Here is a 17,028-nt window from a genome sequence, read left to right as displayed (position 1 = left end):
CAAAACCATGGAGACGTTAAGAAGATCCACTGTTGTGAGAGGTTAGAGGGAGGGAGGTGTGAGCGTGCAGAGCAGAGAGGATTTTTTAGGCAGTAAAATTATTTTGTATAATGCTATGATGGTGGATGTTATTACACATTTGTCAAAACCCGGAGAAGGTAAAACACGAAGAGTACTGTATGTTTACCAAGAGTAAACCCTAATGTTGACTACAGACTTTGGGTGATGCGGTATCAGTGTGGGCACATCGATCGGTACCGCGCCAGCACAGGAAGTCGATGGTGGGGGAAGCTGTGTGGTTGCTGGAGGAGGGGTGTGTGGGAACTCTCCGTAGTTTCTGCCCAATTTTGCTGTGGACCTAAAATTTCTCTTAAAAAAATAGTCTATTTAAAATAAATGTGTAAATAAAGTCTATTTAAAGTAAATTACCCCCAAACTTAGCACGTTCAACAAAAAATATTTTTTTTAAGATTTTATTTATTTATTTGACAGAGAGAGACAGCCAACAAGAGAGGGAACACAAGCAGGGGGAGTGGGAGAGGAAGAAGCAGGTTCCCAGCGGAGGAGCCTGATGTGGGGCTCGATCCCAGAACGCTGGGATCACGCCCTGAGCCGAAGGCAGACGCTTAACGACTAAGCCACCCAGGTGCCCCTCAACAAGAAATATTTCTTAATCTCATCCAGTTGCTATGGGTCGGATTCCTGGATTCCAGTGAGTATACTTTGGGTTCAGGGAGGGTCTCCTATGAAGTTACGGTCAAGATGTTAGGCAAGGTGGCAGTCATTTGAACGTTTGAGTGGGTCTAGAAGATGCACTTCTTTTTTTTTTTTTTTTTAAGATTTTATTTATTTATTCAACAGAGATAGAGACAGCCAGTGAGAGAGGGAACACAAGCAGGGGGAGTGGGAGAGGAAGAAGCAGGCTCATAGCAGAGGAGCCTGATGTGGGGCTCCATCCCATAACGCCAGGATCACACCCTGAGCCTAAGGCAGACGCTTAACCGCTGTGCCACCCAGGCGCCCCTAGAAGATGCACTTCTAATTTGGGTCACTCACATGGCGGATAGCAGGAGGCCTCAGTCCCTCACCACGTGGAGCTCTCCATGGCATTGCGTGGTATCCCCACAGGAGGGTGACTGACTGCCCCAGAGTGAGTTATCCAAGAGAGAGCCAAGTAGAAACCACAATGTGTTTTCTGACGTAGTTGTGAAAATCACGTGCAATCATCTTCACGAGATCCTACGGGTTACACAGGTCGGCTCTAGTCCGTGTGGGAGAGGACCTCCCAAAGCTGGGCCACCAGGAAGTCAAGACCATTGTAGGCCATCCTGAAAGTTAGCTACCCCATAAGGTTTTGCAAACAGCAGCGGAAAGTAATTTTCTGTATTTGCCAATCATCTATATATCTAAATCTGTGTGTGTCTCTGTCTCTGTCTCTCTTTACATCCCTAAAATTGTTTTGGTTCTGGATGAGTCTGCCAGCGATTTTATCTACGTTAAAGAAGTTTTTGGATTTTTTGACAGTCTCTAAGTACGGTGGGTTGATATTTAATCACCTTGCTATTTTCTTTATTTTTTCCCCCTTCTGCTTGCTTTGGTTTGTTCTGTACTATCTCTCACGTCTTGAGTTTAATCACTAGAGTATTTTTACTCTGTTTTGTTTCTGAAGTATGTGTTTAGGTTACACATTTCTCTGTGAATATTGTTTTTAACCGTAGCTCGTAAACGTTGATATGCAATGTTTTCATTTCCTTTCAGCTCCGATTATTCTCTAGTATCCAGTATAATTTCTTTTTAAACTCATGAATCAATTTTGAAGCATTTGTTCTTTGTTTAATTTCTAAATACGTGGAGGTTTGTGACTATCTTGTGTTACTGGTTCCTACTATTGTTGTACTGTCACCAGAAAAAGGGATTTGTCTGTCTTTGGTACTTGTTTCTATTTACTTTGTGTCCTAGTATGTGGTCAATTTTTATACATTCCTTTTATGTTTGGAAAGAATGTATGTTCTCTGATTGTTGAATGCAGGGTCCATTAGATCCATTTTATTAAGCGTTTAAATCTTCTACGTTCCTAACAACAATTTATGTGTTTGTCTTACCAGTTATTTAGATGTGTTTAAAAAAAAATCTCTCTAATGATCATGATGAATTTGTGCATTTCTTCCTAAAATTCTACCAAGTTTTGCCTCATATATTTTGAAGCTGTATTGTTAGATGCAAGCCGTATTATATATTTCTGGTGAATTGCTTCTTCTATTTTTATGGGATAATCTTTTTTTTTTAAGATTTTATTTTTAGGTAATCTGTACACTCAACGTGGGGCTTGAACTCACAACCTGGAGATCAAGAGTTGCGGGCTCCAACAACTGAGCCAGCCCAAGCCCCTGTGATGACCATTTTTATCTTCAGTAATGTTTTTTGTTTTAAGACCAATTTTGCCTGATAGTAATGTAATTGGACAGCTTTCTTTTGGTTATAGTATTTTTCTACTGTATCTTTTTCCCATCATGTTGTCCCCCATGTTTATGTGTCAGGTTTTTTTTTTAAAGATTTTATTTATTTATTCGACAGAGATAGAGACAGCCAGCGAGAGAGGGAACACAAGCAGGGGGAGTGGGAGAGGAAGAAGCAGGCTAATAGCGGAGGAGCCTGATGTGGGGCTCGATCCCATAACGCTGGGATCACGCCCTGAGCCGAAGGCAGACGCTTAACCGCTGTGCCACCCAGGCGCCCCATGTGTCAGTTTTTTTTTTTTAAGATTTATTTATTTATTTGAGAGAAAGAGAGCACAGCCAGGTGGGGGGAGGGGCAAAGGGAGAGGGCGAGAATCTCAGACTCCCTGCTGAGTGACCCAAGGCTGGAGCTCACTGACTTGAGTCAAAACCTAGAGTCAGAAGCTTAACTGACCCAGTCATCCAGGCGCCCCTTATGTGTCAATACGTTTTAATGAAAACAGTGTATGGTTGCATTTTGCTTTGTTTTGTATTTTTCTCTAATCTGACATTCTCTATCTTTTAACTGGAAAGTTCTGATTATTTACATTTACCCCAATTACTAATATTTTTGGAAATATTTATACCACTTTATACTGTACTTGCCATTTGCTGTGTTTTTCCCTTGCTTATTTTCTCCCTTTTTCTGCCTTAATGAAGTTTTCTATATTCCCTTTTCTTTCCTTTAATGTACATTTTGAAATTAAACACTTTTGCTAATAAGTTAATCAGTACCTCTACTCTCCTTACAAACAAATAAGGACTTTAGAATACTTGAAATCTGATCTCTCCCTCCCATCAGTCATGATACTATTTTCCAGTATTTTAGTCCCATGCTGTTTTCATATCCCTCAAGTTAGTTTAAGCATGGCCAGATCCAAATGCTCAAATGACTAATATACTAAAACAGAGACCTTCCAAAACAGTGGTTCAAACAAGAGAGAAGTGTTCTTTCTTTGTCACAAAGCATTCAAGAAGCAATCAAACGGTCTGAGGCTGTTAGGCAGCTCCATCCTATGAGGTCACCCAAGATAGGTTTCTTCCTATCTTGTTCTGCTACCATTCCCTACCTAGGGTTAAATCCTGGCTCTGGAATGTTCTTAACCACCAAGTCATAGCCATCCTAACTACCCAGATGATTATTCACCTCCACCAGGTCCACGTTCTACACTTTGGGAAGGGAGAAAGATGAAATTGAACACAAGCAACTTCCTTTAAGGAAGTGACCTGAAAGTTTGTATGATTGCTCTTTGCTGCAGTCTCTTGCTGGGTGAGCAAGAGCCCAACTACAACTTGGAGGCTTCTGTTATTAAAGGGAAGAAGGTGAGAATGGGCTTTGGGAAACAAGTTGCAGTCTTCATAGACATTACCAGAATCCTGTGTCCTCTTCTGATTTTTTCTGTGTTTGCTTTAACCTTGGGCAAGCAGCTCCCCCCCCCCATTCCCAGTGATGGCAAAGATGGTCACTAACAACACTATTCTCATGGTCTCTCATTTTAGCAATTCCAGTAACAAAGAGAGTGGCTCCTTATAAAGAGTTCCGGCTAAAGTGTAGGATTTCCTCTAATGGCTCCAATGTGGATCACATGTCCATCACTAACCTAGTCACTTTGGCCAGGGGGATGCAGTGCCCTGGTAAACAGGTGTGGGTCACACAGTCAGCTCTGGAAGGTAAGTTAAGTAGGGCTAATCCCATCCAAATCATATGAACTGAAAGTAAGAAAGGAGTGGTCCCCAAAAGTCAAATAATGAGGTGCTGTTGTCATCAAAATGGATGCTGAGCAAGCCACGATAACAGATAATCATTAGATTTATCTATCCTATGGAGCCATTGGATGGTTCAAGAAGGTTGTACCATTGAATGTGCTTAAAAAATTCAAATGAATGACTGTGGAAGGTGCTATTGATGATGACGTTGCCTGGAACACTCGTACTTACACTTCTAATAGGAGAGCTTCTACTCATCTCTCTTTAGTCATTCATTCAGCACCTTGTGAATGAACCTCTGTTACGCTGACCATACTGTTTGCTAATTATTTATTTGTCTGTCTCCCGGTTCTCCATAACACACCCCTCTAATTGAGGGCTCCCACAGAGCTAGAATTCCTTTGTGTTCCACAGTGCCCAGGGCACAGAGTGGGCATCAGGAGACTAGACTTGCTAAATGAAAGAAGGGTAAAGTCTCAATGATCTCTCAGTTCCCCCCTCCAATTTCTAGTTGCCTTGAAAATCATTATTGGTAAGACATCAGCCAAACCCCATGGAGTTCTGCAGAATTGAGAATTAGACCAGATTATGTTGGTTGTAGAAATGTATTCCCTAATGACTGGAAAACAGTGCCAGGCATGATTTTATTTATGGAACTCAAATCAAATCATAAAAAGACAAAGACCCAAGTAGGAGGAAGTTCAACAGATAATTGATTAATCAGAGTTATCTTCTCATCCTGTTTGATTCTAAGGTTAAAACAAAAACAAAAACCCAGCGGTGTTTTGCAGTCAGTTCCCAATATAAACACATAAATAACTTTCTTCCCCAGAAACACCAATGCCCCCAGCTTACTTGATGCTGAAAACTCTGCATGTCTCGGAGAGAAACAGAGCTGAAGCCCCGTGAATGTTGCTAGGGATAAGGAGTAGAAGACAATGCAGGAAACATAAATGGAGGGACATCAAGGAGAGGCCAAAAAGTACCTGGAAAAACAAGAGGTCTTCCTGGAGAAGGTGTCCAAGTGGCTGGCCTGCTTGAGAAGCTCCACCTAGGCTGTCCTGGGTGGGTCCTTTGAATACTAATGGCTACCATTCATCGAGCCATTGCTATATGCCAGATGTGGTGGTAAGCATTTTTAGTGCATTATCTCATTTTAATTCTCAAAACGACCCTGCAAGTTCAGAATTTGTACTGCTGTTCACAGATAAAAGTAAAGATCAGAAAGGTGCAGTGATATGTCCATGGCCATACAGCTAAGGAATGTAAAAGCCAGAATTTGAATCACTGTGGACTTGATTTGACTCAGAGCTTTTGCTCTGAGTCCTTAACTGTCTTCACAAAACCACTTTGAGCCAAATCACGCCTGTCTGACTCCAAAGTCTACTGTGCCTCCTAGGTAGTGGAAGAGCAAAAGCCAGGGGTCAGGAACATGCCAGTAAGTCCCTGTGCATCAGGCCCTACCTACAGTCCCTAGGACACTGTCCCCTTGTTTCCTTTACACCCCTCCCCCAACCTCCACACTTAGGCCCCTTCCGAGAGTTTTCTTTTCCCTGTCTCTCCCCAGTGTGGTCCCTGGGCTGAATAGGGACAGGGTAGTTTTGGGGAGGCTCTAAGACACCCTTCCCCCGAAGGTCCTCTAATTATGGAACAGCCAGGGCACCACCAGCCTGGGGACTCACATCCCTACACATCTGAACAAGGCTCATGCATGACTGACAAGTGCTTGGATCAGGAGCCAGCCAAACCGAGTTTCAAATTCCACCCCCAGTAATTGGCCAATAACACCAGCTTTCTTTTTCAAAAGCATCTATTCTGGGACAGACATTCCACTAGGGATATCCTTCATATTTTACAAATTGAATCCCCCCTCCTCCACGATTGGCCCTATTTTACAAAAGAGGAGCCCGAGGCTCCCGGAGGGGAAGGGACCAGTGTAAGGACAGCAAGCCGCCACCAGCCTGGGACTTGAACCCACCTAGGCCCCAGATTCTGCTGTTGCCTAGGAACCGAGGAGGGAGGAGCTGCCAGAGCGCAGGGGGAGGGGAAAGAGCGAGGGCGAGCTCCCGGCAGCGCGCGCTGACGACAGCAGGTGATTTTTTTCTGCAGCGCGCTCTCTCTCAGCGTCTTCCCTGGATTTTTTTTTCCCCCTGCCGAGCAGTAGATAAGGGTGGGGCCGCTTCCCTGCGGCAGAGACGGCAGCAGCAGTGGCTTGCAGCATCATTGCGAGCAGCGGCTGCAGCAATGCTCGGTCTCCGCTGGAGGTGATCGCCTCCGAGCCCTGCTAGGTGACCGGCTGCGACGGGACGCCTCGGGCACGGAGAATAGAGCCTCGTCCGTGGCCCCTGAGGCCACCCTGCTCGGCCCTTCCTCTACGCCATGGCTTAAGCCCGCAGCCACCTCGCCTAGCGTCGCCTCTCTTGGCCGGGGTCTGCGCGCCGCCGCAGCAGCAGGGAGGGGCGCGACCCAGACTCCCTCGCCCTGGGACTCCGGGACTCCGTGTGGCTCACCCATCGGGATCCGCAGCAGACTGCGCTCCTAAGACCTTTGCAGGCGGCTCCCGGAGGCGTTTGCAGCCGGTAATCGGGGGGACTTTACAGACTTTATCTTAGTGATAGCTTGATCTTCCTGGGTGCTCTCTGAGGGAGGAGAGCGAGGTAGCTCAGGCCACCGAGGGAAAAACAGTGGGAACCAGATTGGCCGAGGGCCGAGGGACTGAAGTAAGATCAGAGACTTGCTTTAGAACCACAAAAAGAAAGAGGGAAGGCCAGCTTTACAGCTAGCACCATGGCGTGGCCGTGCATCACGCGGGCCTGCTGCATCGCCCGCTTCTGGAACCAGCTGGACAAGGCGGACATCGCCGTGCCGCTGGTTTTCACTAAGTACTCGGAGGCCACCGAGGCCCCGAGCGCCCCGCCGCAGCCGCCGCCGCAGCAGCAGCAGGCGCAGCCGGCGCAGCCGGCGCACGCGCCCCCCTCGGCGCGGGCGGTCGCCATAGAGACGCAGCCGGCCCAGGGCGAGTTGGATGCAGTTGCCCGGGCAACGGGGCCGGCGCCCGGGCCTAGCGGCGAGCGCGAGGCGGCGGCTGCCCTCGGCCGAAGCGGGCCCGGCCCCGGCCCGGGCTCCGGCACCACCTCCGGCGCAGGCCCCGCGGACTCGGTGATGCGTCAGGACTACCGCGCCTGGAAGGTGCAGCGGCCCGAGCCGAGCTGCCGGCCGCGCAGCGAGTACCAGCCTTCCGACGCGCCCTTCGAGCGCGAGACCCAGTACCAGAAGGACTTCCGCGCCTGGCCGCTGCCGCGCCGCGGGGACCACCCGTGGATCCCCAAACCCATGCAGATCCCCGCGTCCTCCCAGGCTTCGGTGCCGATTCTCGGGCCGTCCAAGCGCCGGCCGCAGAGCCAGGAGCGCTGGCCCGCGCAGGCCGCCGCGGAGGCCCCGGAGCAGGAGGCGACCCCTGGCGGAGCGGGTGGCCCCGCAGCCGGAAAGCCCTCCGGTGGGGACGAGCGCGACACACGCAGGAAGCCCGGGCCCGCCTGGATGCTGCGTCGCGCCGAGGGGCAGGCGCCGGAGCAGATGCCTCTGCCGGCAGCCCAGGCCCCGATCCAGGCCGCAGGCCCGGAGGCGGGCAAGGGGCGAGCAGCGGCGGACGCCCTCAACAGGCAAATCCGCGAGGAGGTGGCGAGCGCGGCGGGCAGCTCCTACAGGTGAGACGCGGGCCGCCGCTCAGGCGACGGGGCGGGTCACCCTTACCCTTTTGCGGAGGCTGCGGGGGACTCATTCCTGGCACCGCGGGCCTCACACGCGGCCCCTCCCCTCCCAGACCACACCCTCTCCCCAGCCGCATCCCAGACACCCTGCCAGGGAGGACTTCTTTCTGCTCTTTCTTCCGTGAAGGCTGTTTGTACTATCCATTCCGGCCTGCCCAGGTGTTTCCCTTTACCACTTTGGCCACTTTCCCCCCATCCCCGCCCCACCTCAGATCCCTGCCTGCTCAACAGAAACCCTTTGCAGTTTGTTCACAGGCTGTGCCATTCCGCCCCACCCACTTCGCCAGCAGTATCGGCCTGGATGCCGCCCCTCGCTGGTTCAGCTGTTGCCTCCCCACCATGGTGCTTCCCCGTAGGGCCGCGTCCTCCTAGAAGAAGAATGCTTTCTCAGTGGCCAATCCCCTCCTCCCAAGCCCAGTTCACTTGGCCTTTCATTCTTCCCTCCCTCTCTCAGTCCCTGGGAGACATCCAAGCACCACACCCTTTTCTTGATTCCCTACAGATCACCTTCCTCCTTCCACCAACAGGCTTTGGAGTCAGATTCCTTCCTCCTTTTAGTAGCTGTGACACACTGAGCACATTTCTTAACCTTTCTGGGCCTCAGGTTCTTACGTGTGAGATGCGATTGACAATAAATTGTTCTCTTAGAATTGCTTTTCGTTTTTTAAATATTAATATTTAACATATTTGTGGGCACCTACTATATGCCAGGCACTGCACTAGACATTGTGAGGATTACATGAGATGGCCAAGGAGGAGAATTATGCCTGGCACATAGTAGGTGATGGGAATGTCTTAGTGCCATTACAATCTGGTGCATGATATCTCATTATACTGATTTCCACTTTCTAGATACCTCCAGCCTTCTCCCCTAGTGATGCATGTCCTTTCTCCTCTCCCTTTATGTTCTCCAGTTGTGTTGCTCATTCTTTTACCACCAAGACCCCCCTCTTTAGCACATCTAAATTCCCCATAAATGAATGCCTTCCAGAAAGCGCATATCCATTTTCTCTCTCTCCCTCCCTCCCTCTTCCCTTCCCTCTCCCTCTCTCCATCCTTCTAGAATTCTCCCTGTGCTGCAGCCTCAGCCCTTCCAACTTGCTTTCTCACCCTTTGTGAGATACCAATATGTATTTCTGAATATTTAGCTCTCCATCCTCCCCTTATGTTTCAACCCAGATCAAGCAGCTAAGAGATCTCTTTTGACTATGAACATTGGGCTTTAGGGTCTCTGGGGAAACAGATGTGCAAGATGAATAATCTAGCCAGAGGGGTTCAAAATGTGGCTTATGGGGTCCTTCATCAATGCCACAGCCAGTTGCCTGCTAACTGCAGGAGACTGTGGTTGGGAGGACTGCAGAGTAAGTATCTTTTGCCAAGACCCTGTATGTAGCCTCATATCAGACTGATGTCTTTCTCCAGTGAACATAACAACCACTCCCTCATACGCTGAGGGAAGCATAGCAGAGATAGATATCCTCTCTTTTTAAGATAAAATTCATCTTTCTCCCAGGTTTTAACTCTGGAAGGCATTTCTCAATGAGAAGGGACAGCTAACATTTGGCTCCTACTCCATCTACTCAAATTCTACCGCCCACTTGGTATTTCTCTCTTCATTTATTGTTATCAAGACCACAGTGGTCCCCTAGGAATGCACTACTTTTTTTTATGGCTTTGGGTTGGGCAAGATCCTTTTCCTTGGTTCAGAGCCATCGGGAGTGGAATTTTCACGATATCTTTATGCTACTACCAAGGGAGGACCAAAAAGAAAAGAAGGAAGCAAATAAGCAAGGGGCATGAAAAACAAAGCCAAGATGTGGTTTTGTGATTCTTCCATGGCTTTCTTGTTTATAAGGCAGGCCCTACTTCATTCCCAGAGAACCCTAAGATTGGCCCAACGTCACAGATTTCTGATCTGGCCGCTGCATCTTCCTACTTCCATTCTACTACCCTGGCAGGTGGAACCTAACACCCACCAGGCAGGAAACTACCCCTCCTCACTTCCAGAGAGTCAATACCAATCAAGAGAGATCCCAAATTCTCAAATCTCCTTTGGTGATCCTACTCGGTTTATGTTTCCAAGTCAGTAGAACTTCCTTTGTCCATGAAAAATTGGCTAGACAGTCAGGGGATCTCTTCAGATACAACCCACTCCAAATTTATTGGCTTGCACCTTTGTTGCATATGGCCCCTTCCCCCAAAACACCACCTGAACTGTACAGTAAGCATGTCAGCCTTTACAGTTAGAATTATACTCATACTGCGAGTGATGGGATTGAGTGGGGGAAGGCTCTGCTGTTGCAGCTGGTGAGAATGATTATTTTTAGTGGCTATCAGAACTCCACCAACCTGTCAAAAAAAAAAATCTCTGAGCACCTCAAAAGAATTTTTTTTTCTCATTTGGGTCTTCTGTAAAATTTAATTATGATTGTGGCCTTGGGGCCAGCAGTTCCATTTTGCTGTATAATCAGAAGGGTTTGGAAGCATTAAGAGAATGAGTGTTGCTAAGAGACATCAATTTCTTTAATGGACAATTTAAGTGCATGACAAAGTTGATGTGAAATTTAACATTGTTTTTTGTTTCAGAAGAAAAATAACCAATAATAGGGAAATGCACTTTGGGTGAAAGTAAACATGAAGAAATAAGATAATCAATTAATCAAATATCCCATAAAGAAAAAAATGCCTGGAAATGGTAGGCATTATCTGGAACATTGATTGATTGATTTTCCTTCCCTATTGTCTCACATTCTTTTCTTTGCTATGGTTCCGAATATCTCCTGAATCTAAGTATGCCCCATGGCTGGTATAGATGAGTCTTACTTTGCCTTATTAGAAGCCAGTTTGGGGGGCGCCTGGGTAGCGCAGTCGTTAAAGCGTCTGCCTTTGGCTCAGGGCGTGATCACGGCGTGCCGGGATCGAGTCCCACATCGGGCTCCTCCGCTGGGAGCCTGCTTCTTCCTCTCTCACTCGCCTGCTGTGTTCCCTCTCTCGCTGGCTGTCTCTCTGTCACATAAATATAAATAAAATCTTTAAAAAAAAAAAAGAAGCCAGGTTGGGTTCCATTTCAAAGAAAATTTGATTTACAAACCCTTTTCTTCTGCCACTCTACATAAATCATGGTGGCTTACACCACGATGACAGGTTCATCTCATGGGCTTTCCAAGTGACATCTGTCACATGACATCGATGCAAGCGGTTGGCTTAAATAGAGAAAGGACGCACAATCCATCAGCTTGACATATTGGTATATAATGTAAAATATACATTCAGCATGCAGAGACATTTACATACTCGTTAGTTTTTCTCCTACAATATATAGTCAGTACATCATATCAAACGTCCTTCGAAGCGATGATTTTGAGAAACCTTTCCAATTTGACAGTTCATCTAATTCATGACATATCCACACTAGCCTGGCATTTTTGCATTAAGTGCTATCTCAGATATCTTTCATTATTCATGATCATGAAGTTGATTAATTTTTAGTACACTCATTTTACATAGAGGATGTTATAAAATTGAGAAGCATATCTCTGTTACCACTTTTAACATTAAGAATGGGTTTTGCTGGGCAGCCACTTGTGACTTTAGACCTAACATTCTCAATTAGAAAAGAGATGAGTCATGAGGAGGGGATTAAAATACCCCTCTCAGTCAGTCCCATTGCCCCAGCCATCAGTTAATAGGGATAGATGGGGTGGCAGGTGCTCCCCATAGAAATGCTAATGAGAAACTTCTCCTGAAAGAAATCAGCCGAGGCACCAGGAGGTAGAATTAATAAACCAGAGGCAAAATATTTGACAAATGAGAGCAGTAACAAGGAAACCGGAAAGAAAAGGAGCCTTTCGTATCTGTCCTACAGTCTTCCAGGAAGGTTAGAGAAAGGCCCATCTGATGTGGCTTCTGCTGGCAGAACCACCCCATGCTTCTAGAGCAACTGCCCACTCGCCTAATTTCTGCCTGGGCAAGTCTCAGCAATACTTCAAGGCCAATCTCAGATACTGAATATTTAAGGATACCTTCCAGATTCTGCCATTCAGAACTAATTTTTCTTGTATTCCCTTTTTATATTCTGTACACTCCCATCGTCTGCCTGATTATAAGATACTTTTGTCTATATCTGCCTCCTCCACCGGATCACAAACACTGGAACAGAAGGGCTGTATTTTGTTCATCTCTGTATCTCTCGCAGTGTAACATTGTGCCCAGGTGCCATATAGGTTTGCAGAATCCAGGAGAATTTTTAGAGTTTGGTGAAAATTTTATTCACCTACACATTGGTTCATTTCATTCCGTTTTATTTAGTTGGATTTATTTCAGAAAATGGCCATGTATCAGATAGGATGCTGGGGATACCAGAGAAATAAGTTATAACCTTTATGTAAGGAAGTTATGCCTGCCTTAATCAAGGTAAAGTCCATTCTCTACTAGATTAGCCCTAGAAGTAAATGTTCAGATGAGGACGGGCAGCAAACCTTCGCCCAGGGCAATGATCCTCAGCCTTGACTGCACATTGGAATCACTGGAGAGCTTTAAAAACGCTGATGCATAGGCGCCTTGCCCAGAAATTCTGATCTAATTGGTCTGGGATGTGGCCTGAGCATCTGAATATTTCAAAAACAGTCCCAGGCGATTCTCATGTGCAATTCAGGTTATGTCCTACTTCCCTAAGGCAAGGGTTCTCAAAATTTAATACACCTAAGAATCATCTGGCAAGTTTTCTAAAATGCAGATTCCCAGGCCCCATCCTCAGGCATGATGATTCAGTCGATTTAAAGTAGAGCCTAAGAAACTACATTTTAACATGTCTAGGTAATTTCGATGCAGGTGAAGTTCAGGCTTTACTTGGGAAAGTACTGCTATGAGAACTTGGCTGTCCTTAAGGTATTGAGTTTTCTTGTCTACAAAAACAGTGTTGGTTGCCATTATTTAAGTCTTTTATGTCCTTCAGTTACATTTTGTAATTTCCTGCACAGGAGTCTCTCTCAATCTCATACACACACACAAACACACACACACATCTTTAAGTTTTATTGTTTTATATTTAAATCTTTAGTAATCTACTGGATTTTAACTTTATGGATGAAATGGGATCCTTTATTCTAAGTTGATGCCACACTGTCATCTTTTCTTTTTGTCTAAGATATTTCCAATTATTTTTCCTGTTGTGAAGAGTATATTTTATTACATTTTCTAATTTTTTTGCTCATATGTATTAATTTTTGGATGTTGATCTTGTATTGAGCAACCTTATCACACTCTCTAATTAGTTTTGTCTGCAGACTCCCTTGGACTGTCTGTGGAGATAATGTATGTTTTTAGCAAATACCAATTGATTGTCTTCCTTTCCAATATTTATATGTCCTTTTCGTGTATGTGTACTGCTGCATTGGTGAGGACATAAGGTGTAGTTTTGATAGTAGGTGATAATAGGTATCTTTGTTTTGGGATGTGGAAATGCTTCTTAAGTTTTATCATTAAGCCTGAGGTTTGCTCTGTGTTTCTGTGAGAAAGCTTCATATCAGGTTAAAAAACTTACCTCTTTATCCTAATTTTCTAAGGGTTTCTAAAAATGTGGATGGGTATTGAATTTTGTTGAGTGCTTTTTCTGCATCAACTGAGATGATCATGTGGTTTTTCTTTTGGAATCCGTTAATAGAGTATTCTGGTATTGAACCATCTTTGCATTCCTGAGATAAATCTTACTTGTATAAAAATGTATTTTATGATGTTGAATTCGGTTTGCTGTTTTTATTTGAAATGTTTGTATATATATTTATATCATCCCCAAAGAAGGAGTAGAGAAAATTAACCATTGGAGTATGGAGCACTGAGGGATATAAGTATTTGGGGGGTACTGACAGCAGAAGGAATAGCCATGAAAAAGACAAAGAAGGAGTGATCAGAGAGGGAAATCAGAGCAGAGACATACCACAGTAATCACACAGAGTATCTAATTCAGCAATGCTTTATGCCTCTTTGGAATTTTTTACTGAGGAGTTACTGTGTGCAAAACATTTTGCTAGATCGTTGGTTGACCTTGTGCAATTAACTCTCAGATATAATGTTGACTGAGACTAACCCACAAAGAGGAAAGGAGATAAGATATAGGCAATTCTTGGTTGCTCTCTTAGGGGGGAAAAAAAGGCACCTACTGCATATATGAACTTCAAAAAAAAACTCAAGCCAGTGGTAGTTCTAAATCTATAATCACTAAGAATCGCTCAATTTCCCAAACACAAAACTAAAATACTCCAGTAAACGTCCACTAAGATGTTCACTAAAAATGCTAGTTTTCACCATTTGAAATAATAATAGTAGCTAATTGGGTGCCTACTATTTGCCTGGCAGGCTGCTAGAAATCTTAGATGCACTTTCTCCTACAGTCTTTATAGTAGTCCTGCAGAAATGGTACTATTACTTCCCTGTTAGAGCTTAGGACCTACAGGGCCTCTTGTCTGCCTTTAGCTTTTTACACTCTGAAGGCACAGACTTTGTCTAATGCTATTTCTCAATACATGCCATGTCCTCCATGTCATATTAACATGTATTGTCTCAACTCAGTTTCAATCCAGCAAACATTGATTAGTGTCTGCTCTGCATCAGGGCTCATTCTTAGGATGACAACGCAGTCCTCGCTCTTGAAAGGCTTATGTGTATTAGGCAGAGACAAGTGTGCTGAAAAGCACCCTAATAAAATGTCTATGCCGGGTATGGTGGGGCACAGAGGAGAGGGAGGTTGAGTCTACTTGATTTGAAGGCTGTTAGCAAAAGGGGTCAGGAGAGAGGGGACTGGCAGGCCGGATCTTCAAAGAGGAGTGGACATTGTGGGGAAGGGGTCAGTTTGAGTAAATGTATGTGAAGAGAAATTGTAAGCAGTTCTGTGCAGGCAGCATTTAGCCGTCTCCTGGGATGACGATAGAATGGTAAAGGCAGACCAGGTGGGTAGGCTGGGCCAGCTCCTTTGTCCTATAAGAATGAGAAGAAGCAGGGTTAGGTTTTGGGTTTTGGAAAAGGTGACTTTGAGAGCGGGGGGAAGGATGATTGGAGGAGATTAGGCTGGGAGCATGGAGTTCGGGAAAAAGTTGTAGCCTGGGTGAGAGATGATGAAGCCCTCCAGCAAGGAATGTAACCAAGCACTGACTGGATAGCATATAATAATGGTGTGGCTAATTGAAAGTAGGTCCAGAGGCAAAGAGAAGAGTCTGGGACGTTTCCCAGATTTTATGCTTTGGATGTCTGGGGAAACAATCAAGCACTGAGCTAGATAACACGGTTTTGAAGCAGTTGAATTTGAGGTGTTTTTTGCAAGGTTGACATGGAGATGTCCAGTAGAAAATGAAAATAGAAATCTGCCCCGCTGGTAAGGGTATAAATTGGTACAGTCACTTTCATAAAACTCTTCAGTATTATCTACCCAAGTTAAACATATGTTTTACTCTAAGACCCAGCAACAGTCCCCTTGAATATATACCCAACAGAAACGAGGACAAAAGAATTGTACAGGAATGTATATAGCAGCTTTATTGATGAGAGCTAAAAAGAAAAAAACAACCCGAATGTCCATCAACAATGGGATAAATTGTGGTATATTCATATAGTGGAATATCATGTGGCAGGATATGGTAGGGAGAATAATGCTCGCCCCAACCCCCCACCCTAGGATGTGCACATCCTAATTCCTGGAACATGGGAATATGCTATGTTACGGTGCACAAGGGACTTTACAGATGTCATTAAGTTAAGGATCTTGAGGTGGGGTGAGTATCCTGGATTATGGGCCCACTGTAATCCCAGAGATCTTTATAAGTGAAAGAGTCAATGTCACCACGGCACAGTGTGATAAAGACTTGGCCAGACACTGCTGGCTTCAAAGACGGAAAAGGGGACATGAGCCAAGGAATACAGGCAGCTGCGAAGAAACTGGAGAAGGCAAGGAAAGGGCTTCTCTCCTGGAGCCTTCAGAAGGAGCACCTTCCTTCTGCTGACACCTTGACTTTGGCCAGCGAGACCCCTTACAGAGTTTTTAACTTAGAACTAGAAGACAATACATTTGTGTTGTTTTAAGCCATTCAGCTTGTGGTAACTCATTTCAGCAGCTATAGGAAACTAATACACAGAGTTTCTCAATCTTGGCTCTACTGACATTTTGGGCCGGATAATTCTTTGTTGTGAGGAGCTGTCCTGTGCATTGTGGCATCCCTGGCCTCTATCCGCTCCATGCCCTAGCATCCCCCACTGCACCCTTGCCCTTGCTAAGTAGTGATCATCAAAAACGTTTCCAGAGGGGCGCCTGGGTGGCTCGGTCATTAAGCGTCTGCCTTCGGCTCAGGGCGTGATCCCGGAGTCCTGGGATCCAGCCCCGCTTCAGGCTCCCTGCTCAGCAGGGAGCCTGCTTCTTCCTCTCCCACTCCCCCTGCTTGTGTTCCCTCTCTCGCTGTCTCTCTCTCTGTCAAATAAATAAACACAATCTTAAAAAAAAAAAATGTTTCCAGACATTGCCAAAAGACCCCTGCAGGGGGAAAGTTTGCCCCTGGTGAGAACCACCGTTGTTTGAAAAGTAAAATTACTGCAATACTCTATAATAAGGATCTGTCCCAGAGCCAGGATGATGGATGAAAGGAATAGATGCGAGTACACTTATTATTTATATGGATTTCAAAAACAGGCCAAAGGAATCGATGGTGGTGGAAATCAGAATAGTGGTGGTCTCTGGGGCGGGGTGGGTAGTTGGTTGAGAAGGAGCACAAGAGAAGCTTCTGAGGTATTGGAATTGCTCTCTGTCTTCATCTGGGTGCTGGTTATGTGGATCTAGACATGCCAACGAGTACGGTTTATGGACTTTATTCTGTGTATGTTATACCGCAACCAAAAATTAAAAAACAAATTACAAACCAGGTGAATGGAGATCTGGGTTTGACGCTCAAGAGAAAAGGCAGAACAGAAAAGACCAGGACATGGAGCTGGCAGTGAGGGTCCTATTCACAGGCATCAGGGTGGGTGGGGAATAAAAAGGGTGAGAAGGAGAGGATGTTGGGGCCGGGCCCAACCAG

The 17,028-nt window shown here is 45.6% G+C and overlaps 1 protein-coding gene across 1 annotated transcript in view; it reads left to right on the top strand.

Moving 5' to 3' along the window:
- Positions 1–6,936: 6,936 nt before the first annotated feature.
- Positions 6,937–17,028, top strand: part of MAP6 (microtubule associated protein 6) — a 73,806-nt gene continuing 63,714 nt past the window's right edge. Inside the window, exon 1 of the mRNA XM_040630858.1 lies at positions 6,937–7,909. Within this exon, the coding sequence (XP_040486792.1) occupies positions 6,990–7,909 (920 nt within the window). The 5' untranslated portion in view covers positions 6,937–6,989. The remainder of the gene's footprint in view (positions 7,910–17,028) is intronic.

Source organism: Ursus maritimus, unplaced genomic scaffold, assembly GCF_017311325.1.
Source record: "Ursus maritimus isolate PB19 unplaced genomic scaffold, ASM1731132v1 scaffold_16, whole genome shotgun sequence".
Classification (NCBI taxonomy): Eukaryota; Metazoa; Chordata; class Mammalia; order Carnivora; family Ursidae; genus Ursus; species Ursus maritimus.
Note: the sequence above shows the minus strand (reverse complement) of the source record. Positions and strands in the feature narration are given on the sequence as shown.